Source organism: Sorex fumeus, unplaced genomic scaffold, assembly GCF_029834395.1.
Source record: "Sorex fumeus unplaced genomic scaffold, SorFum_2.1 ptg000169l, whole genome shotgun sequence".
Taxonomy (NCBI): Eukaryota; Metazoa; Chordata; class Mammalia; order Eulipotyphla; family Soricidae; genus Sorex; species Sorex fumeus.
In genome coordinates this window covers 9,855,013-9,881,898 of record NW_026606226.1, presented here as the reverse complement: position 1 = coordinate 9,881,898, position 26,886 = coordinate 9,855,013, and the positions used below count along the sequence as shown (strand labels likewise).

At 42.9% G+C, this 26,886-nt stretch overlaps 1 protein-coding gene across 1 annotated transcript in view; it reads left to right on the top strand.

Annotated features, from left to right (window-relative positions):
- Positions 1-26,886, top strand: part of CUL5 (cullin 5) — a 66,813-nt gene that overhangs the window by 22,299 nt on the left and 17,628 nt on the right. Inside the window, exons 3-11 of the mRNA XM_056107523.1 lie at positions 3,343-3,442; positions 5,372-5,548; positions 9,356-9,497; positions 12,646-12,791; positions 12,874-12,954; positions 21,486-21,579; positions 23,908-24,038; positions 24,377-24,484; positions 26,595-26,659. Of these exons, the coding sequence (XP_055963498.1) occupies positions 3,343-3,442; positions 5,372-5,548; positions 9,356-9,497; positions 12,646-12,791; positions 12,874-12,954; positions 21,486-21,579; positions 23,908-24,038; positions 24,377-24,484; positions 26,595-26,659 (1,044 nt within the window). The remainder of the gene's footprint in view (positions 1-3,342; positions 3,443-5,371; positions 5,549-9,355; positions 9,498-12,645; positions 12,792-12,873; positions 12,955-21,485; positions 21,580-23,907; positions 24,039-24,376; positions 24,485-26,594; positions 26,660-26,886) is intronic.

Sequence of the window (26,886 nt, the reverse complement as noted above, 5' to 3'; positions counted from 1 at the left end):
CTTGGGTTTGATTCCTGATACCATATAATTGATTCCCTAAGCACTGCTGAGGATATAAAGTACTCTATTCAGGTCATTAATAAAGAATAGCGTGAGATTACTTGCAGAAGAAGAAAACAGCAGGTCTTTTAGACAGATTGTTCTGGCTTTCTCATTGCCTAAACTGGATAAAGGAAGTTGATAAAGCATTTTATTTAATGGGGCCAGAGCTATCGTTCAGCAGGTAGGGCTCTTGCCTTGCGTGCCGCCAACCTGGGTTCAACTTCGGCATCCCATATGGTCCCCCAAACACTGCAGGAATAATTCCTGAGGGCAGAGCCAGGAGTAAATCCTGAGCATCACTGGGTGTGACCCAAAAAACAACAATAACAACAACAAAAGCATTTTCTTTAAATATCTGAAGGGAACTTATTTTGAATCTACTAGTCTTTTTTTTTTTTTCTTTTTGGGTCACACCCGGTGATGCACAGGGGTTACTCCTGGCTCATGCACCTAGGAATCGCTCCTGGCGGTGCTCGGGGGACCATATGGGATGCTGGGAATCGAACCTGAGTCGGCCGTGTGTAAGGCAAACGCCCTACCCACTGTGCTATCGCTCCAGCCCCCAGAATCTACTAGACTTTACCTAGTCAGCTTTTAAAATTGAAGGCAGGGTGAACCTCCTCCCCTGAGATAGGAAACTAACGTGCCTGGAGCGGAGGGGAGAGAAGACAAATCCTGGAGTCCCCGACAAATACTAGCAGTTGTTTTCCACTCGGCTCTGCTTTTCAGCCCGTTTCGTTCTGTCGAGCTGCAGGAGCGCCATTCTTCTCACTGGCAGTTGAAAATCACTTCCGGTTATGTAAGCAAAATAACCAAGTAGCTATCGCACCGTTAATTGAGTTCAGTGTTCTTAGCTTCGGAATACTTTCATCTCTTCCATCTCCTATTCCTTCTCTCCGTCTCCTTGGAGCCTTGGCAAAGCTCTTCCTCCCTTCCTCTCACCCTCCCCAACTCCCTGATTTATCTGAGCTAGTCCAGTATTTACAAATAACTTTCCTGGGTCTGGGGAGGAAACTCACAGGGCTGATGGGGCACGTGAACGCTCAGGGCTCAGGTACTGAATCACCCTGCTGTCGGTTGAATGTGGAGCCCTGGGCTCCTGAGCGCTACTGGGGTGAAACCTCACAAAGGGTTTCCCTGCCACTGAAGCCTCTTGTTAAGGCATTTTGGTTATGTACGCAAGAAAATGCTCTTGATTTTATTTTGGAGGGTGCCACATGAGAGAACAGAAAAATGTGCAGGGAACACAGCTACATACATCTGTTAATAACTTTTAGAACTGATGTTAAGTGAAAAAATTATTGATAATTTTCATAGAAATTTCAGAAATTATGGTGCATACTGTAAAATTTGCAAAAAAAAAACCAACCAACAACAAATTAAGACTTATTTCTGGGGCTGGAGCAATAGCGTAGTGTGGAGGGCGCTTGGTTTGCATGTGGCCGACCCTGCTTTGATTCCCCAGCATCCCATGTGGTCCCCCGAGCACCTCTGGGTGTGACCCCAAAACAAAATAAAAGACTTGTTTATTTCTAAGGAGGGATTGAAAGGAGTAGAGTTAGGGAGAGCGATATAGAAGCTCTTAAAGAGTAAAATAAATAAATAAATAAAGGCCCTCCCCGTTGTTCATCGATTTGCTCGAGCGGGTCCAGTAACGTCTCCATTGTAAGACTTGTTGTTACTGTGTTTGGCATATCGAATACGTCAGGGGTGGCTTGCCAGGCTCTACCGTGCGGGCGAGATACTCTCGGTAGCTTGCCGGGCTCTCCGAGAGGGGCGGAGGAATCAAACTTGGGTCGGCCATGTTGGCTGCGTGCAAGGCAAACGCCCTACCGCTGTGCTCTCGCTCCAGCCCAGTTTGAAAATAATATTCCTCAGGTATGTTAGAATATGATCTTCAAAATGTGTGTAAAACTTGGCATGGACTCAAGGATGGAGAGAGTAAAGCCAGTAGAGTGCTTGCCTTGTATGCGGATGACCTGGATTATATCCCTGACACCCCGTAAGGTCCCCTAAGCCCACCAGGAGTAATTGCTGAGTGCAGAGCCAGGAGTAAATCCTGAGCACCACCGGGTGTGCCTCCATCCCCTCCAAAATAGGCTAAGACTCATGGCATAATCTGTTATATGGTGGTGAGTAGCCGTGTTTTAAATAGGAAAGAGAGACTTCTCTGATGCAAAAAATAATAATAATAATAATAATAATAAATAAAACCACAGTAGAGTTAACCTGGAGTTTGAGAATAGAGCTGCAGATTTAGATCTAATTTTACAGTTGAGACTGGTCTACATGGAAGACAGTTTGATTCTTGGATAAAGTTTCTCAGGAAGGCCTCAAGCTAACTGAGATGTGGGTGGTGGAAAATGTGCACTGGTGGAGGATTGGGTGTTCCATTATTGTACGGTTGAATCTCAAATATGAAAGCTTTGTAACTCTGACCTTTCACGGTGATCAAAAAAAAATTAAAAAAAAAATGTAATGTGGATTTCATGCCCAGTTCAATCACTTAATCAATGGCTTGAACAAATTGCAGTGCTCAGTACTCCTACATTGTTTAAAAGAAAAAAGGCCTCGAGCTCCTTTGCCCTTTATCCAGCTGTTCTCGGGCCTTAGGAGACCTCCTGTTTCAGCCCTGCTGGCATGTGACTTCCAGCCCTGGTTTGAGGTGGCAGGGACACCGAGGGAGGTCGGTACTGGGGAGGCATGGACTCTTAATATTACTTTCAGAACATTTTTAAAGAAAGGAGACATAACATTGGCAGTTGAAGTGTAAGTGTTGAAATCAGGAGAGTCACTAATAAGACTTAAATGACAGGTTGGGTTTTTTAAAGGGGCTGGAGAGATCACACCAGTGGCGCTCTGGCTACTCCCAGCTCAGGGCATGGGAACCCTGATTGTCTACATGCCAAGCACGAACTTCAGTTCATTGAGTTATCTCTTGGGCACCTAAATGACTAGTTAAAAAAAAAAGTGGTTTATGTATTTGTATTAAATAATTAAAATTCTGTTTGTCCTTGCACAAGAAACTATGGTAGTTTACTTTGGGAAATGAAATGCTTGTATTACTTAAAATTTGTATAGTAAGTCACAGAACTTTAAGGAGAAAACTGACAAGAAGATAAAAATAGAAACAAATATATGTGTGGGAGTTCTTACAAAGAATGCCTAGGTCTTAGAAGTAGATTCAAGCACTTTTAGTGTGATTGGGCGTGGTTCCTGGAAGCTACTATTACAGAACTTACGGTGAGTTTTGTCTGTGTCCCTGTCTCATTGTTAATATATATTATTTCAATTTTACAGGGATGTTCATGCTGTCTGTCTCTGGGATGATAAAGGCCCAGCAAAAATTCATCAAGCTTTAAAAGAAGATATTCTTGAGTTCATTAAGCAAGCACAGGCAGTAAGTTCTGCATCTTTCTACTAAATTTAAGAATTTAATCAGGAAATACCATGGTTTCTGGTGTTTGAATATAGGTATTCCTGAAGTAATTTTAAAATATTGATTTTTTGACATGTTTGATAAATGCTTTTTAATAAAATAATTACTGCTTTATCCCTTCAGTGACATTTATCAAGAAATAACATTCTCAGTTAAGAAGTCCCATAAAGAGGGCACAGAGAGATCGCACAGCGGGTCGGACACTTGCCTTGCATGTGGCTGACTGGGGTTCGATCCCCGGAATTCCATACAGAAATCAGCTTTTAGTAGATGTTCTAGAAGTCCCCATCATCATTATTTTTTAGTTGCACCAGTTCAAATAAGTCTTTCTTTTATGACTAAAACTTCTTTTGAAGCTGGTAGTAACTTTCTTCAATTCTAGAGACTTCTCCAACTGTGTAGTCTACACTTTGCATCACTGCTGCTGAGCTGACTTTCAGCACTCTTGGTATAATATGTATAAGAGTTTAATATTACAGAGATTAAGGCAAACTTACTTAGTATCGGTCAATCATGTGAGAACTAGTTTTGTCTTTATTACATTCTTTTTTTTTTTTGCTTTTTGGGTCACACCCGGCAGTGCTCAGGGGTTACTCCTGGCTCATGCACTCAGGAATTGCTCCTGGCAGTGCTCAGGGGACCATCTGGGGTGCTGGGAATCAAACCTATGTCAGCCTTGTTGGCTGCATGCAAGGCAAATGCCCTACCCGCTGTGCTATCGCTCCAGCCCCCTTTATTAAGTTCTGACTTTCGGGAAAAATTAATGCAGAGGTAAAGTGTTTTTCCAAGTTAAACTGGTATCATTTTCTACGCCTTCCTACCTCAAAGAAAGATCTAAGGCCAGGAGATTATTTTTCTTTAAAAGAAAGTTGGAAAATTAGAAGATTAAAGTGTGTTTTTTTTTTTTAACCTAAGTTGTCTGTTAGAACTCTTTATTTTACTGTATTTTTTTGTGGGGCTTTGATGCTCATGAGTTGCTCCTGGCTCTACACTTGGGAATCACTCCTGGTGATACTCCGGGGACCTTAGAGTAGGATGCTGGGGATGGAACCTGGGTCAGCTATGAGCAAGGCAAGCGGACACTTTGTACTATTATTCCGGCTCTAGAACTCTTATTCTATAATAACTGCCTAGCAGTTGGAAACTGAAACTTGTTTTTTCTGTGATTGAGTACACAATGAAATAGTATTCAGCCATTAAAAAAAATAGCGTTCAGCCATAAAAATGGCTGATCCAAAGTATGTACCAACACAGACTGTAGCTTTATGAGCCCTGAAAACACTAGAGCCAGATAATTCAATAGTGAGACTATACTCTGACCCTTTCCAAGGAAAGTCTAGTAGAACCAATTGACAAGGAAGCGCTAATTATGTAGACAGTGGTTGTTTAGTGCTGGGGAGAAGGGAGTAGGCAGGGGAGGGTAGGTGGGTGATATTAGGGTTCTCAGGGGGGTGTTTATTTGGAGGATCTCCCAAGCACTGGTTGGCAAGCCCCAGGGGCCATTTTTGGCAACTTGCCCTGCATTACTGGGCCTGGAGGTTTGGTGCTTGAGCCCATTGTGGGGGAACATACAGTGCTGGGGGTTGGGACCTGGGCCGTGTACTCCAGTCTTCGAACTCTCTTCCCAGCCTCTCTTGATTTTGTCTTTTGAGACATAACTGACATGTACCCTGCATTCCTGCAGTAATGCTAGGTGTACGGCATAATAATGCCTGTGTTTACAGAAATGATCACACATCAGTGAACGCTTAATTTTCACTTGATCATAGTGTGTTTGTATAATAAGGTATTTTAGATTCATGGCGTGAATATTATCATTTAAGTCATTGTTATTACTATTTAAAAAACGTATGGATTTAAAAGTTGTTTGGATTCTTTTTTTTTCCCCAGCGAGTACTGAGCCATCAAGATGATACAGCTTTGCTAAAAGCATATATTGTTGAGTGGCGAAAATTCTTTACGCAGTGTGACATTTTACCGAAGCCTTTTTGTCAACTAGAGATTACTTTAATGGGTAAACAGGGCAGTAACAAAAAGTCAAATGTAGAAGACAGTATTGTTCGAAAGGTAAGTCTGTTTTTACCCTACCATTGGGCCAGTGGAGGGTTATTTGAAGACTTTTCAAAGTCGCTTAACCTTAGTGGACTTCTCTACTTAGTACATAAGTATTTTTTCAATCCTCGCTGTTCTGTTGTTCTTTGTTAGTTTACTTGTTTGTTTTGGGCCTCAACCAATAGTGTGCTCAGAGATCACTACTGGTATTGCTGGGAGACCCTAGTGGTTGCGGAGATTGGGAATTGAGCCACGTTCAGATGCATGCATGGGGAGCACCTTAACCTTGTTATCACTCCAACCGCTCTGGCTGTTTTTATTTGTATATTTGATTTTGTTTGGGGTCACACCTGGCCAGTAGTGGGTGTTACTCCTGATTCACAGGTCGCTCCAGTGATGCCTAGGGGACTCTGTGGTGTCAGATATTCAACTTGGTTCTCTTATACATAAATTGTGTGTATTAGCCCCTTGAGCCATCCCCCAGGCCTCAGCATTTGGTATTGTTATTGAAAGATATGTTAAGGGTATTTTGGGGTTTTGTTGTTGTTGTTGTCTATACCCAGCATTGCTCCTGCCTTTGCGCATTGGGTGCCAGAGATCGAACCTGGATTGGTCATGTGCAAAGCGAGCGTCTACCTGCTGTCCTATCGTTCAGTTTTTCCTTTCACCTACTTAAGCTTCAGTTCTCTTTCATGACTTAAGCTGTAGATCTTTGTCTTCAAATATTACCTCCTTTGCTTTTTTCCCTTAGATTTTTCTTTGTTGTTGTGTCACACCTGGCAGTACTAAGGGCTACTCTCAACTCTGTGCTGGGATGAGGGATGGGGGTGGTACTGGTGGTGAGCAGAGGACCATGTGATGTAGGGGTCAAGCCTGGGCTTCCAGCCTGCAAAGCATGCTAAGTTAATTACGCTAGCCTCTGATCCCTATTTTTTCCTTAGTTTTGTCTTCAGTATTTTATTCCTTCTTTTCTTGTACTTTTTACCTTCATATAAATTAAATTTTTTCTCTTCCAAAAATCTCATCTTTGGGGCTAGAGAGAGATAGTACAGGGGTAAAGTGCTTTCCTTGGCATGCAGCTAAACCTTTGTTTGAATCTCTGGCACCCCATACAATCCTCCAACACCACCAGTAGTGATCCTTGGGCACGAAGCCAGGAGTAAGTCCTGCGTAATGCTGAGAGAACCCCACCCCCCTCCCCCCAAAAAAATTCCACAAGAAAGAATTCATCATTTAACAGAAAGAACCCAGCTCTGTCTGAAAGTTTCAGTGTTCACTTTTAACTCTTTAATCAACATTGACCTAGATCCTTCTCACTTATTTTATATTACATACATACTTTTATATATGTGTATAAAATCATGAGAATCTTAGGGAACTATGGATTCGAAAAGTGAAAAAATGCCGTTTGAACTTTAAATAATTCATTACTTGCTGTACGGTTTTAGCGGCAAGCTTCAGCAGGTAGTGCTCTGGCATCACTGACCTCTGCCAGTCACAAAATTCATGCTGCTGTTGATGGCAGTACTGGACATTTAGATCTCGAAAGGTTCCTCAGTGATAGGCATAACTATAATATGAGAGATGGTTACCTCCTTCAAAAATTTTTTTCTAGATGCCTTTTCATTTGCACTTAAATTATTTTTGTATTCTCTTATTTTTTGGTTAACCAAAAAAAATTTTTTTAATTAAAAAATTTTTAAAATTAAATTTCCCATTCCCTAATGTTTTACCGTTTCCTAGTCAGTCAGCATCATTTAATGAGAATCACTTAATTTTGTATTCTTTCCTTTTCTCTCTTTTTCTTTCCTTTTTGATGGTTTTTGGGCTACATCTGGCTGGCTCAGGGCTTACTCCTGGCTCTGTGCTCAGGAATCACTTCTGGTGAGACTTGGGGGACCATATCGGGTGCTGGGCACAAAACCCTGGTCCGCTGCTCCCAAACAAGCACCTTACTTTCCATGCTGTCTCTCCACCCCGAATTCTCTATTAGTAGCATAAGTTCTGGGCCCACAGTTGCTAGATTTGAGTTTCAGTGTTGCCACTAACAAGCTAATCAAATGTGAAAAAGTTGCTTTCTTTGTGCCCTGTATTTAGATTGTGAGGATTAAATGAGTTGTATGTGGACAGTTGTGCGTGGATAGAGTGGTTTTAGTATGTAGCAAACATTTTTATTTATTTTTTATTTATTTTTGCTTTTTTGGGGGGTCACATCCGGCAATGCCCAGGGGTTACTCCTGGTTCATGAACTCAGGAATTACTCCTGGCGGTGCTTAGGGGACCATATGGGATGCTGGGGATCGAACCTGGGTCGGCTGCGTGCAAGGCAAACGCCCTACCCGCTGTGTTACCGCTCCAGCCCCATAACAAACATTATTGATGCTGCTTTGCTCCATACTTCCTGGTTCTGATAGTTACTTCTTGTGATGAATACTCAAAAATACATGTAGACCGTTTTCCATCATTTCAGTGACCTTATGGGACCAGGGAGATAGTTACATGGGTTTTGTCACGTACCTTGCATATGTCCCTGCCCAGTTCAATCTTCAGCACCATATGGCCCCCCGAGTCCCACTGAGTCTTCTGAACTCTGCCGGATTTGGCCCTGAAGACCCCTGAGCACAGCTAGGGTGGCTCTGGATATCCCCAGTATCGCATTGTCGAAGCAGCCCCTCGTCCTGAGACCCTCTCACATTTGCCTGTCAGGCCTGGCTGACCACAAATTGCTGGGAGGGGTTCTGGGCTGGCAGTGCTATTTGGGAAATGTCCCCAAATAATGGACAAATAAATAATTGAGTTTATGTATATTTTAAACAAAATGTGGTTGATTCTTTTTGTAATCTATAAATACAAGTTCCTGTTTTGTTTGTTTTTGAGCCACACCTGGAGGCACTTGGGGCTGACTACTGGTTCTGTGCTCCAGGATCACTCCTGGCAAAGCCTAGGGGACCAAATAGGATGGTGGGGATCGAACCCAGATTGGCTGCATGCAAGGAGAATGCTCTGGCTCTTTAAATAGTATTTTGATACTGTTAGAACAGACATGCATTTGAGCATTCTGATCACACACCCATGTTTCTGAAATTTATCTTCGCCAAGAACATTTTCCATATTCCATTTTTAATTTTTACAGTAATCACTCAAAATTTGTACTATTTTCTTTACATAACAGATGCCAAAACAAGCAGTAAATAGCAGCTGGAATTCAAACCCAACTGTCTGATAAGCAGAAACCCATGTTCTTTATCATTTTTACCACTTATTTACAAAATTTAAATTCACTGCTTCCCAAGTGAAGTCAGGCCAAAATTTGGTTGTTTTATTGTTTGTACTCAAGAATTTTGAAGGGACAGAGAGATAATACAGGAGGTCAAGTGCTTACCTTGCAGCTGGCTGACCCAAATTCAATCCTGGCACTGCGTATGGTCTCCCAAGCACTGCCAGGGGTAATCCAAGCACAGACTCCCACTGTCACTGTCACTGTCCTCCCGTTGTTCATCGATTTGCTCGAGCGGGCCCATTAACGTCTCCATTGTGACAGTTGTTACTGTGTTTGGCGTATCGAATAGGTCACGGGTAGCTTGCCAGGCTTTACTGTGCGGGTGAGTTACTCTCGGTAGCTTGCTGGGATCTCTGAGGGGGCGGAGGAATAGAACTCGGGTCGGCTATGTTGGCTGCTTGCAAGGCAAATGTCCTACCCACTGTGCAATCGCTCCAGCCCGTGACTCCCAAACGTATTAAAAATTATTTTCTGTGTATGTGGTACTGGTTATAATCATCATTAAAATAATTGCCTATTTTGTCCCTTTTTTCCCCCCCTAGCTCATGCTTGATACATGGAATGAGTCGATCTTCTCAAATATTAAAAACAGACTCCAAGATAGCGCAATGAAGCTAGTACATGCTGAGAGATTGGGAGAAGCTTTTGATTCTCAGTTGGTCATTGGAGTGAGAGAGTCCTATGGTATGTTTGAAACTGTAAAGAAGTAATTTTTACAAAAATTTTGTGACATTTTTAATGTAATGTTTATTGGCACATAGTCACATGTAGTTTTAGAACCAGCTACCTTTCAGAGAAAAAAAAGAGGGGGCTTAATTCAGTTTTTTTTTTATTTGGCTTTTGTTTTAGGGCCACACCTGGCTATGCCCAGGGATCACTCCTGGTGGGGTACTCCTGGGGGGACCCCGTGTGGTGCTGGAGATTGAACCTGGGCTGGCTACAGGAAAGGCAAGTGCCCTGTCCATTGTACCACCACACTGCCCCTTTAGTTTGGTTTTAAGGGGCTGGAGAGCGCATACAACAGTTATGGTCCTTGCCTTGCATGCAGCCAATCCTGGTTCAGTTCTCGCCACAGCATATGGTCTCCCAAGTTGTGCCCGGGGTTACTCCTGAGTACAGAACCAGGACTAGCCCCTGAGCACTGTGGGTATAGCCCAACATCCTCTCATCCCCCTAAAATAATTCAGATTTAAGTAAACCTACAAAAGTTCTTACCTTCTCTGGAGCACAGGCATGGCATGAGGAAGCCGGGGTTTGATCTTGGCACTGCTCTGTCTCCCAGGTACCCCTGGAGTAACCCAAAACAAAATACAGATTCATGTATGTGTTCATATTTATTTTCACCATCTCTTTATTGACCTAAATTTGAGAATGGTAGATTTTAATCTGTAGATCGTAAAATGTTTCCTATTTGTGTTTTCACAAAATTAATTCTGTTCATACTTTCTTCTCCTTTTTAGTTTCTGACAATGATATTCTCATTTGTTCTCTCAATTGGATACATCCTTTCCTTTAAGCCAGATATTCTTCCTTTTTCTTTTCTGGGACATCCTCATTCCTCCTGGAAGATTTCCTCTGATTACATTCAGTCATTTCACTTAGTTCTTCGTAATGTCTTGATAATATATTATTATTATTATTATTATTATTATTATTATTATTGCTTTTTGGGTCACACCCGGCAATGCACAGGGGTTACTCCTGTCTCTGCACTCAGGAATCACCCCTGGCGGTGCTCAGGGGACCTTATGGGATGCTGGGAATCGAACCCAGGTGGGCTGCGTGCAAGGCAAACGCCCTACCCGCTGTGCTGTCGCTCAGCCCCTATGATAATATTTTAATTTAATTAACTGGGATGTCGGAATGCTCGCTTATTGGGGTTTGGGGACAGACATCTGGCAGTATTCAGGGGCTCCTCCTCCTGACCTGGTGTTAGGAGTTACTCCTGGGAGTGCACAGGGAACGCCACGGAGCCCAGAAGCCCAGAATGAATCCCTGGCCTTCTGCACACACAGCTTGTGCTCGGCTTACTGAGCTTCTCTGAGTCCCAAAACTGTTGAGCCTAGGTGGCTTGGTCCACAGTAACCGTCCCTAAGAGTTTTTATTATTGATGACCCTTTCGCCGTTTTGATTGACACTGCCCCTGAGAGGTATTGCTTTGTGTCCCAGGTGCTACCAGTTTGTACCTCTTTAAATCCTGATTCCTTTACTTCTCATTTGGGGGCCACACCCAGCGATGCTTCCCGGTTACTCCTGGCTCTGCACTCAGGAATGACTCCTGGCAGGGCTTGGGATACCCCATAGGATCCGGGAGTTGAACTCCATCGGCCCTAGGCAAGGCAGGCGCCCTACCTGCTCTACTAGCTCTCTGGCCTCTGTTTTTTGTGTGTTTTTTTTTTAAGTGATGCAAGACAGTTTTTATTGAAAGAAATTTACTTAGATGTGAGGGGAGAAAAGGAACGGAATATGTGTTCAAGAGAGAACACGGGCTTGACAGAGCCTAAATTATGATTCCTTTTTTTTTTTTTTTCTTTTTGGGTCACACCCAGAGATGCTCAGGGGTTACTCCTGGCTCATGCACTCAGGAATCGCTCCTGGCGGTGCTCGGGGGACCATATGGGATGCTGGGAATCGAACCTCTGTCGGCCATGTTGGCTGCGTGCAAGGCAAACGCCCTACCCGCTGTGCTATCGCTCCAGCCCCTAAATTATGATTCTTGACTTTTACAATGGTCTTCATTTTCGGGGTGGGGTGAACAGGTCTCTCAAGAGTAGCTCAGGAGGCCCGGGGGCCCCTCAGTGGTTCCCAGGCAACCAGACCAGTAGTTCAGGAGGGCCTCAAGGATGCTATGCTACGGGTGTGGGGATTGCCAGGGCTGCGGTGGTGATGGTCAAGACCACGTGGTACCTGGAATTGCACTTGGGGCAACTCCTTAGCCCTGGCACTGGCCCTCCTGGAACATTCTCATCGCTCTCTTCCTACTCTGATTGCTCACTGTCCCCTTCTTCCTGCTGTCATTATTCCGTCTTCTGGTCACCTGACTAGTGCCACTGTCATATTTGGCCGACAGAACGCACAGCCACACACCACCAGCACAGCCCCTGAAATGGCTGTTTGAAGGGCATGTTTCTTCCCTCCTCAGTGGTGCACTGCGCTGAGCCTGAGGTGGGAGGCTTCCCACAGCCACTCCTGACTGCCCATGAAGCTAATCTTCTGTGAACAGTCCCCTCAGCAGTCTAGTCACTTGGTCTTGCGCTTTTATACTTCTGAATATCTCCTTTTCTTCTCTCTGTCTGTATAAACTAAGTTAAAAGTCCATCCTCCATTCCCTAGTCCTCGTCACCACCCCTCCCCGCCCTCCGACCATGGACCGGTTTAGGAAAAGGCCTGCCATAGAACTAACTTTGTAAAAGCTTGGGGTGCGGCATTTTCTGCCTTGGAAATTCATCTGCATCACAACCTGAAATATGTTTGCTTGACTCTCTCTGTCTCTGCCTCTCTCCTCAAGTTTCTCTAAATCTGTTTCACTTGACTGAAAACTTCTGTGAATGGTTTCTTAAGATTCTTTAGGTTAGAAGCCAAATTATTGAGATATGTATGCTGTCCTGTTGAATATAAAGTAATCTGTGATACCATTGATCTGTTTACTGCTTTGTGTTTTTACCATTTTGTGTTCTTTTGGAGGAATCTAACATGATTTTCTGTTCCCTTGAGTACTGCTTAGTCCTTTCCTCCTAGTGACCCTCTGTATTTTCATTAGCACTTTTTTTTTTGTGCTCGAAATACTGCATTGAACCGCAATGAAAGTGAAATTTCATTTTCTGTTTTCCAGTTAACCTTTGTTCTAATCCTGAGGATAAGCTTCAGATTTATCGGGACAATTTTGAGAAGGCGTACTTGGATTCAACAGAGAGATTTTATAGAACGCAGGCACCTTCTTACTTACAGCAGAATGGTGTGCAGAATTACATGAAATATGTAAGTCGGAGCTTTGAACATGTGATAGTTTGAGCTTTTCTTTCGATACTCTTCAAGTGATTGCTATTTTACTTCTGCACAGGCAGATGCTAAACTAAAAGAAGAAGAAAAACGAGCACTCCGTTATTTAGAAACGAGAAGAGAATGTAACTCTGTGGAAGCGGTAAGTAATTCTGTGTGTTATGTGAGGGGCCAGCTCAGGGATGGCACGTCCGTGGCACACATCACTGTTGCATTCTTTCTCTGGTCTCTGAGCAGTGTCACTGAGTGCAGGTCAGTCCCCCCAGGGTGCTGGAGCACAGCCTCCAGAGCCCCTTGTCTTCCTGCAGAGCTTGTCCGCAGTGAAATCTGTTTGCCCTTCCAGCTGCGAACTTTGCCCTGTGCACTCAGTTTTTATTTTGTAACTTTCATTTCTAAAATTTTGTTTGTTTGTTTTGGGGAACCATGCTGCAGTGGTGCTCAGAGCTCCTAGAAGTGCTCAGGGGACCCTGTGAGGTGCAGGGGACTGAACCCAGGTTGGCTGCATGCAAAGCAAGCTCTTTCCCCACTTAATTAGTCAGGCCCCTATGCTTAATTTTGAATCATTTTAAAAAATTTTAATCATTTAATCACTGTGCTTAATCTCAGGCTCCTATACTTAAGGTTTTTTTTTTTTTTTTCATTTTGGGTCACACCCAGCGATGCTCAGGGGTTATTCTTGGCTCTGCACTAAGGAATCACTCCTGAAGGTGCTTGGGGGATCATATGGGATACCAGGGTTTGAACCCAGGTCGGCCTGTGCAAGGCAAACACCCTACCCGTTGTGCTATCGCTCCAGCCCCACCTATACTTAATTTTTAATCATCTTTTTTGTTTGTTTGTTTTTGGGGGGGGTCACACCCAGCGATGCACAGGGGTTACTCCTGGTTCTGCACTCAGGTATTACTCCTGGCGGTGCTCAGGGGACCATATGGGATGCTGGGAATCGAACCCAGGTCAGCCGCAAGGTAAACGCCCTACCCGCTGTGCTATTGCTCCAGCCCCATCTTTTTTTTTTTTTTTTAATTTTTCTTTTCTCTCTTTATTTATTTATTTTTATTTTTGGGTCACACCCGGTGATCCTCAGGGATTACTTCTGGCTCTGCACTCAAGAATTACTCCTGGCAGTGCTTGGGTGGGATGCTGGGAATCGAACCTGGGTTGGCTGCATGCAAGCCCTCCCCACTGTACTATCACTCCAGCCCCTTTAATCATCCTTTATTATGTTTTATGCCTATATAAATGTAGTCACTTTAGTGGCTAGTATAGTGCAGTGTGCTTCCTGAAGATAAAGCTGATTATCATTTTTCAAGGTAACTTGTGTTCAGTAAAGTAGCTGCAAAATCACGGATTAGACCTGAACCACATCTCTTAGGGGCTGTAATGTTCAAACATGGTATTTTAAGATAAAATATTAGTTATCTGATATGAGGAGATTATTATATAGAAAAAAATCAGAGGACCTAGGGATGTTGCTTATCAGTAATCAGTGATAGAATATGTGCCTTGCATTCATGAAACCTGGGTTTGATCCCTGACGTTGCAAAGATACAACAAAACCAGTCAGACATAGTAGCCATGCTACCATTTTCATGCTGGGTGTTTTCTTACACATGAAGAATGATCTTAATGTGTTTTAGCAAACAAAATAAGTTGGAGAGCAAAATATTTTCTCCATTTTATCTTTAGTTTTTGGAGACTAAAAACTAAATGTAGATTTACATCCAAAGACGAAACATTCACTTGGCCTTTCTTTGAACATCTTTTAACCATTGGGTTTTTTTTTTTTTAAACTTCTCACTTTTCTCTAGCTTCCTTTATCTTGAATAATAGTTCTGTTTATTCTTTGTTTAGAAATCAGACTGTGTTGGATCTTTTTTCCCTTGGTTTTTGTTTGTTTGTTTGTTTGCTTGTTTTTTATAACACCGTGTTTCCCCTTACTGGTTAAATAAATTTGATATGAGCCAGAAAAGACGGCTAAGTTAGTGATTGTTTTATAGGAGCTCTCGGTAGAAATTTAAACCCAGGCTTTTGCTTCATTCAAGAAGGCATGAAAGACTATTGAGTAATGTTTTAGGTGAGTGTATTATATTTAGAATTCACCCTCAGGAATAGTAGTGAAACAATTAAAGATGAGTTGCAGTGGAGGAAGAGCTAGAAATGAAAAGGGGGGGGGGGACTTCTGCAATCACTTAGGCCAAGTATATGGACTAACAAGCAGGGGTGTAGATTTGGGAATGAGAAAGAGGGAGAGAGTGGGAGCTTCCCTAGTAGAACACATGTTGGAGGGAATGGGAGTTAGATGCCAGAGGTAATGGTCAGGGATGTATCTGAGGTTTGGGCTTGGGGGAATTGTGCTACTCCAGGGAGATCTGGTCTAAATAAGTCTTAATAATAGGAGGAAATATTATCCCACTAGGAAATGAAACTTTAAGATACGAATTTGCTCTTCCACAGCTTAAAAATGCTAGCAACCTCCAAACGGAATTATTCTGGAGTTTAAAGATAATTTGTTTTATATCAAATAAAACCCTAAGTGCATACATCAGGTTTCCAGAGTACTTTGTGGAGGAATAGATGGAATAGATCTGTATATTTGGTTAGTTTTCCTTTCAGTTTTCTGCTTACTTAAACTTTTTTTGATTGCAATGTAGTATTACTATAGAAAAACACACCAAAACTTCAAGTATATGTTATGAAATGAACATGTGAAGTAGCCAGAAAGATGATTACCAGCTATTCAGAATCTTTGCATTATGCCTCCCTCCAAATTATTATCACCTTCTTGTTTGTCAAGCTTGTAACTTTCCTACTTTTGGTGGTTTGGGGGCCATACCCAGAAGCCCAGGGCCTGCTTCTGGCTATCTGGACAGGGGTCCTGTGGGAGTGGGGAAAGGAATGTATGATGCCTGCGAGCAAACTGGGGTCTGTCACGTAGGAGGCAAGCGTTTTCACCCCTCTATGCTTTTCTTGGCCCACTCTTCTAACTTGGAACAACAAAATAACTGACCTTTATGCAGTTTGTTTATCAAAATTTGGTACGGAGGCCATATCAAGCTCTAAAATCTTTAGAATTATTACATGGGGAAGTTAAGGCTTGGACAGATTCACTTACAGACATAACTAAGCAGCTTGTTTTTGGGACACACCTGGTTGCTGGTGCTGCTCGGGACAGTCTGCGGTACCAGTCTCAAAGGGCTGAGCACACACTTTGCATGCAGGAGACCTAGGTTCAACCTCCAGTGCCATACCAGTTGATCTCAGCTTTGCCAGATGGGGGACAATCCACTCCCCTGCAACAAAAGACCGTATATATTCAGTCAGGGAAGCTGACCGAATTAGTTTCTCCTTGGAGTCTGATGTTCCTCCTCAGGAGTGTCCGACCCGTTGTCTGTTGGGGTTGTGCTGCGGGACTCTGGAGACAGCCCTTCCTGATGCACGTTCACCTGTGCTCTCCCCGTCCCCAGGCCTCTAGGCTCATTTTAGTGATACTGGGAGATGGGCTCCAAGTCCTGCCAAGTACAACAGTGTGATCTTAGCAATCAGAGACTTGAAATACCAGCTAACGCAGTGTGCGTGGGCTTGCAGGTAGGGAATCGTAGAGAGGAAAGGGCTATTTGTGGAGAATAGTTCATAAGGCCTGTAGTTAGTATTGTAAAAATACAATTTTCCTGGTTTGGCTAGTTGTACTCCGGTTGCATAATACTCTGCTATGTGTTGCAACTTTTCTGTAATACTAAAGTAAAAGTAAACTGTTGGGCTAGAGTGATAGTACAGCTGGTAGGGCGCTTGCCTTGGACGTAGCTAACCTGGATTGACCCAGGAGTAAGCCTTGATCACGGCGCAGGAGGCTCAAAAATCTAAAAATAAAATAAAGAATAAGGGGGCCCGAGGACGTGGCTCAGTATTTTAGTATTTTAAAGCATTGTCCAAAAAAGTTGTCAGTCTTATTCACCATTGCTCTGTATGGAGTTATTTGTATAACTTATTTTAGCAATGAAGCAAATACTATTGGGAAAAATGACAGAAGAGGAAACCTTAGCTAGAAAGGCCAAGAAAAGATGAATTTGGAGAATAGCTTGCTACACAGAGAACAAATTGATTTTTTTTTTTTGGTTGGGGGGCACAGGGGTACTCAGGGGTTTACTTCTGGCTCTGTGCTCAGGGATCACTCCTGGCCGTGCTCAGGGGACCATATGGGACGCTGGAGATCAAACCCAGGTTGACTGCATACAAAGCAAACGCCCTACGTCCCGTACTACTACTTTGACCGCACAAATTCATTCTTAATATTATATAGATTTTTCTTGTATGGCTAAACACCTGATGATCTTGATAGAGTTGTAAAGTGTAGAAACGTAGCTCAACTTTCGTTTTACAACTGAGACAAAGTGAATTATTAACTTACACAGAGTTGTATGATAGAAGTCAGAACTGGTCTTGTTGCGTCTCACTAAATTTTCGTGAAGCGGTAATGCAGCCTGAACACCACAAAGGATTATCTGTTGCTCCATCACTGCGCCTGCCTGGCCTGTGCTCCATCCTCACAGACCTAGACACACGTTTGTTCAGCAAGTACCAGGTGCCTCAGTGCAGTCTGGCAGGCATCATCTTCGATGCATTTATATAGTCTTGCTGTAGAGGAAGGTAAAACATGAAGCACATTGATAGTTAAAGTGTTTCACCTTGCAGACCTCTGGGGACAAATTGCTATGGATTTAGAAGTTGCTCATCTCAGGCAAATTGATGGCATATGGCAAAAAGGTTTTTTCTTCACGGAAGCTAGCGAAAGGAGACAGAAAGGGGAGAACACAAGGTGAGAGACATGGTTCATCACTATCCTTTCCATTCGAGATGTCTCTTTCAATCACAGACCGATATATTTAGAGTTTCCTGTGCATGTAGTACTTTGGTCAAAGACGGGGAGAAATAGAGGCGAGTAGTACACGCTTTCTTCAAGGACCTGCTCTCTTGTTCAGACAGAACTCCCAAAATAAGAGAAGAATGCTCAGGAAATTCAGGAAATCTTCTCTGCTTCATAAAATAGTTTTCTAAACAACCGTTTTATGCAGAGGTCTGTACTGTAATTATTCTCCTTTTTTTAAAAAAAAAAGGTTTTATTAGGGAATTTTTACAAAAGTAGAGAAAAGTACAGAAAAAAAAATAGAAAGTACAGGCCGTTTCCGCCCCCCCCCCCCCCCCCATCTAGAACTCAGATTCAATAATAATCCGTTTTTAAAAATCCATACTTCTTGGCCAATCTGTTTTTTCCCTTTTTGCCCTCACAGTTTTTCTTTCTATGCTCTAACATGTTAGGGAAAATAGTTAACTTCATTTTTTTTTTTATAAGTAAACACTTATGTATTGTTGGGCTGGAGCGATAGCACAGCGGGTAGGGTGTTTGCCTTGCACGCAGCCAACATGGCCCACCCGAGTTCGATTCCTCCACCCCTCTCGGAGAGCCCGGCACGCTACCGAGGGTATCTCGCCCCACTGCAGAGCCTGGCAAGCTCCCCGTGACGTACTCGATATGCCAAACACGGTAACAACAAGTCTCATGATGGAGACGTTACTGGGCCCGCTCGAGCAAATCGATGAACAATGGGAGAACCGAACTCTGTATTGTTAACCTTGTTTTTAAGCCTGTGTGTATATCACATCATACATATGTTCTATAATCTGCTTAATGAATCCTTACAATGAACATTTTCAGTATTATATTGTTATTATTATTATTACACTTTTTACAAATAGTACTTTCTGGGGCTCCAGCAACACACACATAAATGACTACAGAAAAACTTACCTCTAATCCCTAGCCAATTCTGCTGTCTATTTCAATTTCCTTGTAAATGTAACCTCATTCGCTGTCACTGAATGGTAAAATAAAAAAAATTATATTGTGATGTAGTGTGTGCTATGTTTATTTGCATATATCTGAAACAAAGGTTTTTCTGTAGTCATTTATGTGTTTGTGTTGCTGGAGCCTCAGCCTATGGCTTCATGCATGTGTGGGCTTTAACATTGGGCCACATCACTGCTCCAACAAAAATTATTTTTTCTATAAGATGATGGGCTAGAGCGATAGCACAGCGGGTAGGGCATTTGCCTTTCACGCGGCTGACCCGGGTTCGATTTCTCCGTCCCTCTTGGAGAGCCCAGCAAGCTACCTACAGTATCCCGCCCGCCCAGCATAGCCTGGCAAGCTCCCCGTGGCGTCTTTGATATGCCAAAAACAGTAACAAGTCTCACAACCAAGATGTTACTGGTGCCCGCTTGAGCAAATCGATGAACAACAGGAGGACAGTGCTGCAGTGCTTTATAAGATGATGATGTTCTTTGTTGATAGAACCAATGCAGTCAGACTATTTTTTCTGTTCTGTGTTCCCTTTTAAAAAGCTGGTTACAGTTATGAATATTATTAATCATATTAAACATGATTTCAGGGCTGGAGAGGAAGTGCAGGAGTTAAGGCACTTGCCTTACATATGGCCAATCCCAGTTTGGTCCCTTGCACTATGTATGGTCCCTTGAGTATACCAGTTACCCCTGAGCACCACTGGATGTGGGCACAACCCCCACCTTCTGAAAAGTGAAAGCAAAAACTAATTTTACAATAAAAAACTTATTTTTGGTTTGGGGGCCAGACCCAGGGAGCACACCATGGCTCTGTGCTCAAGGATCACTCCTGGCAGCACTTGGAGACCATATAGGATCCCAGGAATTGAACCTGGACTATATATGTATATATGCATACACATGTAAAGAGAAAGAGAGAATACATTTTAAAAGCTAGGAAGAGTAGCAGTATGCTTCTGCATTACCTAAATTCAGCTTCAGTAATACTCACCAGCAGTATATTTCATGTCTGGTGTTGGAGAGGTAGAGCAGCAGATAAGGCGCTTGTGTTGTATTGAGGACCCAGCAGGGAGATCCTGGAACACAACTTGGCCTCAAAACCAAAAGCAAAAGCAAAAGCAGCCAGTATTGTAATTCCTTGAGGAAGTTTTCAAACTTTAAAAATATCCAGTTTCCTTTCTTTTTTTTTTTTATTAGTGAAACACCATGAAGTACATTTGTAGACTTACAAATTTTTGTGCTTGGGTTTCAGTTATACAATGATCGAGTGCCCATCCCTCCACCAGTGCCCATTCTCCACCCCCACCAATCCTAGCATCCCTCCCACCCACCCCTATCCACCCATCCCACCCTGCCTCTGTGGCAGGGCACTCCCTTTTGTTGTCTCTCTCCTTTTGGGTGCTGTGGTTTGCAAAAGAGACATTGGGTGGCAGTCATGTTCGGTCTATAGTCTACTTTCAGCATGCATCTCCCATCCTGGGCGGATCTTCCCAGCACCCTTTATTTCCTTTCTTAATAAGCCTATTTTTTTTTAAATTGTGTGTGTATTGGGTTGGGGGAATGGGGGGTTGTTTCACACATGGTGATGCTCAGGGGTTACTCCTGGCTGAGGTCTGTTGTGAAAAAAGATAAACTCAGCGTTAAAGTGAGGCCCTTGCCTCACCACTCCTATTGAAGTCATGACTACAGAGGACTAAATCTGCATGACACCAGGATCCAGGACAGATGAGGAGATGTTCCGGAGGGCGTCCCGGAACACCTGGTTCTTGGCATTTTGCCTGGACCTGTGCCTCCCTACCACCACTCCACGTTCCCTGCCTTGCAACACTGATCTGACATTTAAAAATGACGTGGGGTGGACAAGAATTCATCCTCTGTCTAAAGCCTTCCTTTCTTCCTTTCCTACTTACCGAGAGGCTGAAATACCAAACTGTAGATTTTCATTCTAATTGGATTCTAGTCTACCTCTCTAGCTTTCTCTTCCACGCTTTTTTCCCTACCAGATTTTCCTTCTTATTTATTCATTTATTTTGAGGAGGGGCCTACCCAGCAGTGCTCAGGACTCTTACTTCTGGCTCCTCTCACAGTGATCACTCGAAAGAATTGAGTAGAGTGCTGGAGAGAGCGTACAGCGGGGAGGTGCTTGCCTTGTACACAGCTGACTTGGGCTCGACCCCCAGCACTCACGTACCAGCCCTCTGCTTGTTTCTTTCTAGAATACTTTCCTTTTTTTCAGCTTCATTTTCGAGACCATCTTGTGGATGGCCACCCAAGAAAGAAATTCTTGTTTTTGTTGGTTGGAGGGGGATATTTGTATGGGTATATATTTTGCTATTTGGCTATGTTAAATTTATCAGTTTTTTTTTTTTTTTTGTCTACCAGTACCCTCTCCTCCAAAGTTGGGGCTAGTTCTGTACCCTTTCTTTCTTACCTGCTTCCTTGGTGCCCAGTGACAGTTGAATAAACGTACTTGTACATTTAGGGTCGTAGGGCCAATTCTGAACAGGTTTTCTCCAGAGATGAAAAGTTTAGTTTTTTTCAATTTTGCATATTTTTTTTTCTTCCTATCCTGGGAGATTTTTATTAAAATTTCTAAAGATAACCTATGTTCTGCAGTTTTTTTCTTATGTGGGAATTTGTATGAATTTTCAATAATCCTGTAGTAAAGGTAAGTAAAATTACTTTCTGCATACTTCGTTTTTAAGTTGTTACTGAACAATATGATTTTATGATTTTATAGAGCCATAAAACAAAAGGGCATAGAATAAATTTGTGCTTAGAGTAGCCTTAACCAGTTTTTTTTTAAATGTGTTTCAGCTCATGGAATGCTGTGTTAATGCCTTGGTGACATCCTTTAAAGAAACTATCTTAGCAGAATGCCAAGGCATGATCAAGCGAAATGAAACTGAAAGTAGGTAAAACATCGCCTAAAGATATCATGTATCAAGGGGGTATCCTGGGAGCCGATCACTTGATAAATTGCTGTTGGATAATTTTTATATAGAGATGTATTTATTACACCGAACCATAAATAAGCAAATGCTTTGTACGGTTGAAAGCGCTCTTTTGGGGTTGGGGAAGGGCATACACAGCAGTGCTCAGGGGTTACTCCTGGCTGTGCGCTCAGGAATCTCACCTTGCAGTGCTCTGAGGACCTTACGTGGTGCTACAGCTTGAACCCAGGTTTGCTTCGTGTACGGCAAGTGCCCTACCCACAGTCATGGAGCTTTGGCCCTGGAAGCACTTGGGTTCATAAACTTATGTTAAGCATTTTGTACATTAAGATATTTGTGCGTTAAGTATTTCAGCATGTTCTTTTTTTGCGGGGTGGGGGGGGGGGAACCACATCCAGTTGTGTTTGAGCACTGCTCCCAGCTCTATGCTCAGCGTCATTCCTGGCGGTGTTCAGGACATCATGCCCTCACAGATCACACCTGTGTCTCCCACACACGGAGCCTGCGCACAGCCCATTTATCTTTCTCCAGAGTTTGTTCCTCAGAGTAGCGAGGGATCTGGGGCTAGAGGCCCAAGGGTGAGCCCCACACTTCCTGGTCCCCTGAGCACCCCAGCCCTAAAATAAAAACCCTCTCTCCTCTCCATCCTTTTCTCTTCCATCCTTTCTTTCCTTTTCTCCCCTCTCTTCTCTTGCCTTTTTCTCCCCTCTACTTTTCTCATACCAAGGATAGCACACAGGCCTCACATGTGAGGCGTGCACTTTACCGCCAAAACATATCCCCGCCCTGAAGTTCCTGTTTTTGTTTTTGTGCTGCTGGAGATCAGACCCAAGTAGCATGCACTTTGCCACTGAGCACAGCCCTAGTTCTTCCCGAGTTTCTTTAAAAAAAAAATATATATATATATATATATATAAAGATTTCTATATATATAGAGATTTATATATATATAAATTACATATAAAGATTTATATATATAAAAATTTATATATATGGAAAGATTTTTTTAAAAAATTGTTTTTTGGGGAGGGGTCACACCCGGCAATGCACAGGGGTTACTCCTGGCCTTGCATTCATGAATCAATCCTGGCGGTGCTCAGGGGACCGTATGTGATATTGGGAATCGAACCCGGGTCGCCGCATGCAAGGCAAGTGCCCTGCCTGCTGTGCTATCGCTCAAGCCCCAGAAAGATAGTTTTCCTCAAAAGAAATTTACTTACGTCATAAGTAAGTGAAGGGAGAGGAGGAGAGGAATACATATTTAAGAGAGAACATGGACTTGTAAAAAAAAAAGCTGAAAACGATTTTCATGGGCCAGGGTACAGCAGGTAGGGCATTTGCCTTGCAACAGTCCAATTGGGATTCAGTCCCCATCACCACATAGAGTTCCCCACGCGCTTCCGGGAGTGATCCCTGAGTACTGCCAGGCATGGCCCCCAAACCAAAGCAATCATAGTGTTTGAGGAGGCTCAGGAGATAAAATCGGGGTTAGAGTGTATATGCGTACCAGCATGTCCTGAACCTGGGTGTGATCCATGGTATCGCATGCCCACCTGAACAGTACTGGGTATCTACAGGCTGGAGGACCAAGGAAATAGCTCGTGGACTCGCACGCACTTACACCCACCCGGTGTAGTCCAGAAACCGAAACAAATCATTTTTGATGAACCACTAAGTTGTAAGAAAGGGTCAAGTTTGCCTTTTGCTGCAATATGAATGAAATTGTTAAGTAAAAAAAAAAAATCAAAGGGGAAAGGACAAATTACCAGATACTCTCACTTCTGTGTGGGATATTAAGGCAAGGGAGCAGACAGTACCTGAAACAACGAACACGAGGGCTTCACGGAATTGAGACTCCCAAGTGCTTAGACAGGACTGTGCTGGAGGGTCTTGGGCACCTCAGTGGTGATGAGAATGTAGTGATTGTGCATTGAAAAGAGATAGTAACACTATTAGAACCTTTTCCCTCAATTGCAGTTCATAATAGTTTTTGTAGAACTGAGATGGTGGATTAAAAAATTGCAGTACTTATGGTAACTCCTAAACTGATGACTTTTTCCTTTGTTTTTGGGCCACACGTGGTGGTGCTCAGGGATGCCTCCTGGCTCTGCTCAGGGACCACTCCTGGCAAGGCTTGGGGACTATATGGGATGCGAGGGATGGAACCTGGGTCAGCCACGTGCAAGGCGAATGCCCTACCCACTGCGCTATCGCTCCGGCCCCATGAGAAAATACATCCTATTGGATGAATGCCATAGTTACATGAGTGTGTTTTCTCCTTACAGAATTACATCTGATGTTTTCGTTGATGGATAAAGTCCCTAATGGGATAGAGCCAATGCTGAAGGACCTGGAGGAGCACATCATTAGTGCAGGCCTGGCGGATATGGTAGCAGCTGCTGAAACTATTACTACTGTGAGTGTTCCTCCCTGCAATGGCAGCCGTGTATTACTGTTACTTTTTATTTATTTTCTTAAGTTTTGTAGGGTAGAATTTTTTTTTTCACTAAAGCAACATGAGTTACAAAGTAATTCATACACTGTTCCATCATTATTCCCACCACCAGTGTCATTGTTACTTTTTAAATGCAGAACTGAATATTTTGGAGTGTAATGGCAAGGTAGTAATATTGACACATTTTTAAATACTAAAACCCCCAGATTTTAAAGCTATAGTGCTATGTTAAACTTAGGCTTGTATTTTCTCGAAAGTATTTTTACGAGCTCAATTGACAGAAATCCGTTTGTTTATAGGACTCAGAGAAATACGTTGAACAGTTACTTACACTATTTAATAGATTTAGTAAACTCGTCAAAGAAGCTTTTCAAGATGATCCTCGATTTCTCACTGCAAGAGATAAGGTATATGTTCCTCTATATTCACACTCGTTATAATTCATATTTTTATTATAGTTGGTTCCCAGTGGGGCTTGGGGACCACCCACTGTACCGAAGATTTCTGGGGGGGCGAGGTGGGGTTTGGTATGCCGAGGATGGAACGCAGCACCTTCTCATGCAAGGCTCTACCACAGAGTCTCACCCCAGCACCTGTAATTCACTTTTAATGAGAAACTTGGAATCATTGTGCCTAAGAATTCAACATATTTTTTTTTTTTCTGTATTAATTGGGGACAGTTACTAGGACAGTTACTAGATTTGGCGTGGTGCAGGTTTTTGTAAGGCTGTAAGACTTGGGTATTTCATGAACTGCAGTGTAATTAGAAAGATGCTCTCCTTCATTTTCCTCAGAATGTTGTCCTGCTTTGTATATTATTAACTATTAATTATTATTAATCTCTGTCATTGTCCAGTGTGACCCAACTCTAAGTACAAATCTCCTGGGATCCCTGTGATAGCCCGCCCCTCCCACACCCTGTCCTGAGCTGATTTTGTTCTTCTGCCCACTCGTCCTTCATAGAGTTCCTGGAAGGATTTTGTTTGCGTCTTCCCTCTTCCTAGCGTCACACGTGTGGGACATCCCTTCATCAGTATTCTCCAGAGAGCTTTTTATTTTGTTTTGTTTGATCTTGGTGTTTGGGCCACATCCAGCAGGGCTCGGTGACCGCAGGGTGGTGTTTACAGGGTCATGTGATGTGGGGTATCAGACCCAGGCCTTCTGCATTCATACAGTGCACACTAACCCTTTGAGTCCTCTCATTGATCTTTTAAATGTCAGAAACCAAGGGGTTGGGGCCATAGTCCAGCAGGCAGGGCATTTGCCTCGCATACAGTCAACCAGGATTGGATTCCTGGCACCACATATCGTCCCCTGACCCTTTGAGGAGAGAACCCGAGTGTAGAGCCAAAAATAATCGCAGAGCGCTGCCAGGAGTGGCCCCAGAACCAAATTTAAAAAAAAAAAAAAAGCGTAATACAACGGGTAGGGCACTAGCTTTGCCTGCAGCCAACCCTGATTCAATACCCTGAACTCCATATGGTTCTACTGAACCATGAGTGATTCCTGAGTGTGGGGCCTGGAGTAACCCCTGAGCACTACTGTGTGTGGCCCAAAAACTTAAAAAAAATTTAAAAGTTTTTTTTAAAAGAAATCCATATGCCTATCACTAGAAATGGTCTTATTCCGCCCCCCCCCCCCCCACTTTCAAATCCTGTTTGTTGCTACCCAGTATAATTTTTCTGTGATCCTAGCAGGATTATCAACCTTCTCTGGTAGACTCTTTTTTCTCACTTTATTTTAAAATGGATAAAGAAGAGAGGAATTAAGAGTATGGAGGCAGTAAGGTGGTTTGAAATATTAAGTGGAGTGGCTTTGCAAAGGCATCTTCGGGGTAGCATTGGAATCGAGATTGAAGGGGATGAAGAAGGACGTTTTGTGGCTCTCTTGAGGGAAGAATATTCTAGCCAGAAGAATGAAAGTTACAAAGACTAAGGCATGAATATGCCAGTTTTGTTCCAGAAACAGAGAAGATGTTTATTATAGCCATAGTGGACTTGGGCCTGGGGATGGAGGGTTAGAGCGATAGGAAATGAAGTCAAATATGTCATGACTTGACAGAGAACTTGCTAAAGTCATTGACTTGAAAATTCTCTTTAGGCCAGAAAAAATATTGAAAACAAATAATGAATAAAGCTAATTTCCCTCCCCCTCCCTCTCTCCCTGTCTCCCACTCTCCCTCTTTTCTTCCACTCTCCTTCTCTCCCCCCCCACTTCCCCTTACACACACACGCGCGCGCACACACACACACACACACCCTCTGCAATATTGAGGACACACCCTCCCTCCCTCCCTCTGCAATATTGAGGGCCTACTCCCAGCTCTGTGCTTGGGAGTTGCTCCTGGTACAACTTGATGGGACCATATGGGATCAAACCTGAGTCTCCCCCATGCAGAGCGTGCTCGGCCTCTATGGGCCAAATTTATTTTTAAAATGTATTCTTAGAATTGTAACAATTTAATTGTTTTAATTACTAGAAGTGATGTTCATATTTTACTTAAAATTTTATTTGCAGGCATATAAAGCAGTTGTTAATGATGCTACTATATTTAAACTTGAATTACCTTTGAAGCAAAAAGGGTAAGTTTTTAAAATATGTATTTAAAAATCTTAAAAATTCTTGAAGTTTGTTTTGTTGCTGGTTATGTAAGATGTTCTTTACCATGATCCTAGTAGATTTGGCTGTGTGCAAGGCTGTCTCTCCCATTCTTCCATGCCTTTCACATGTTGAAATGATTATTTTCTTTTTCTTTTTATGTGATGGAATACAGTCTTGGAAAAGAAATGTTATTCAGGACTGGAGAGAT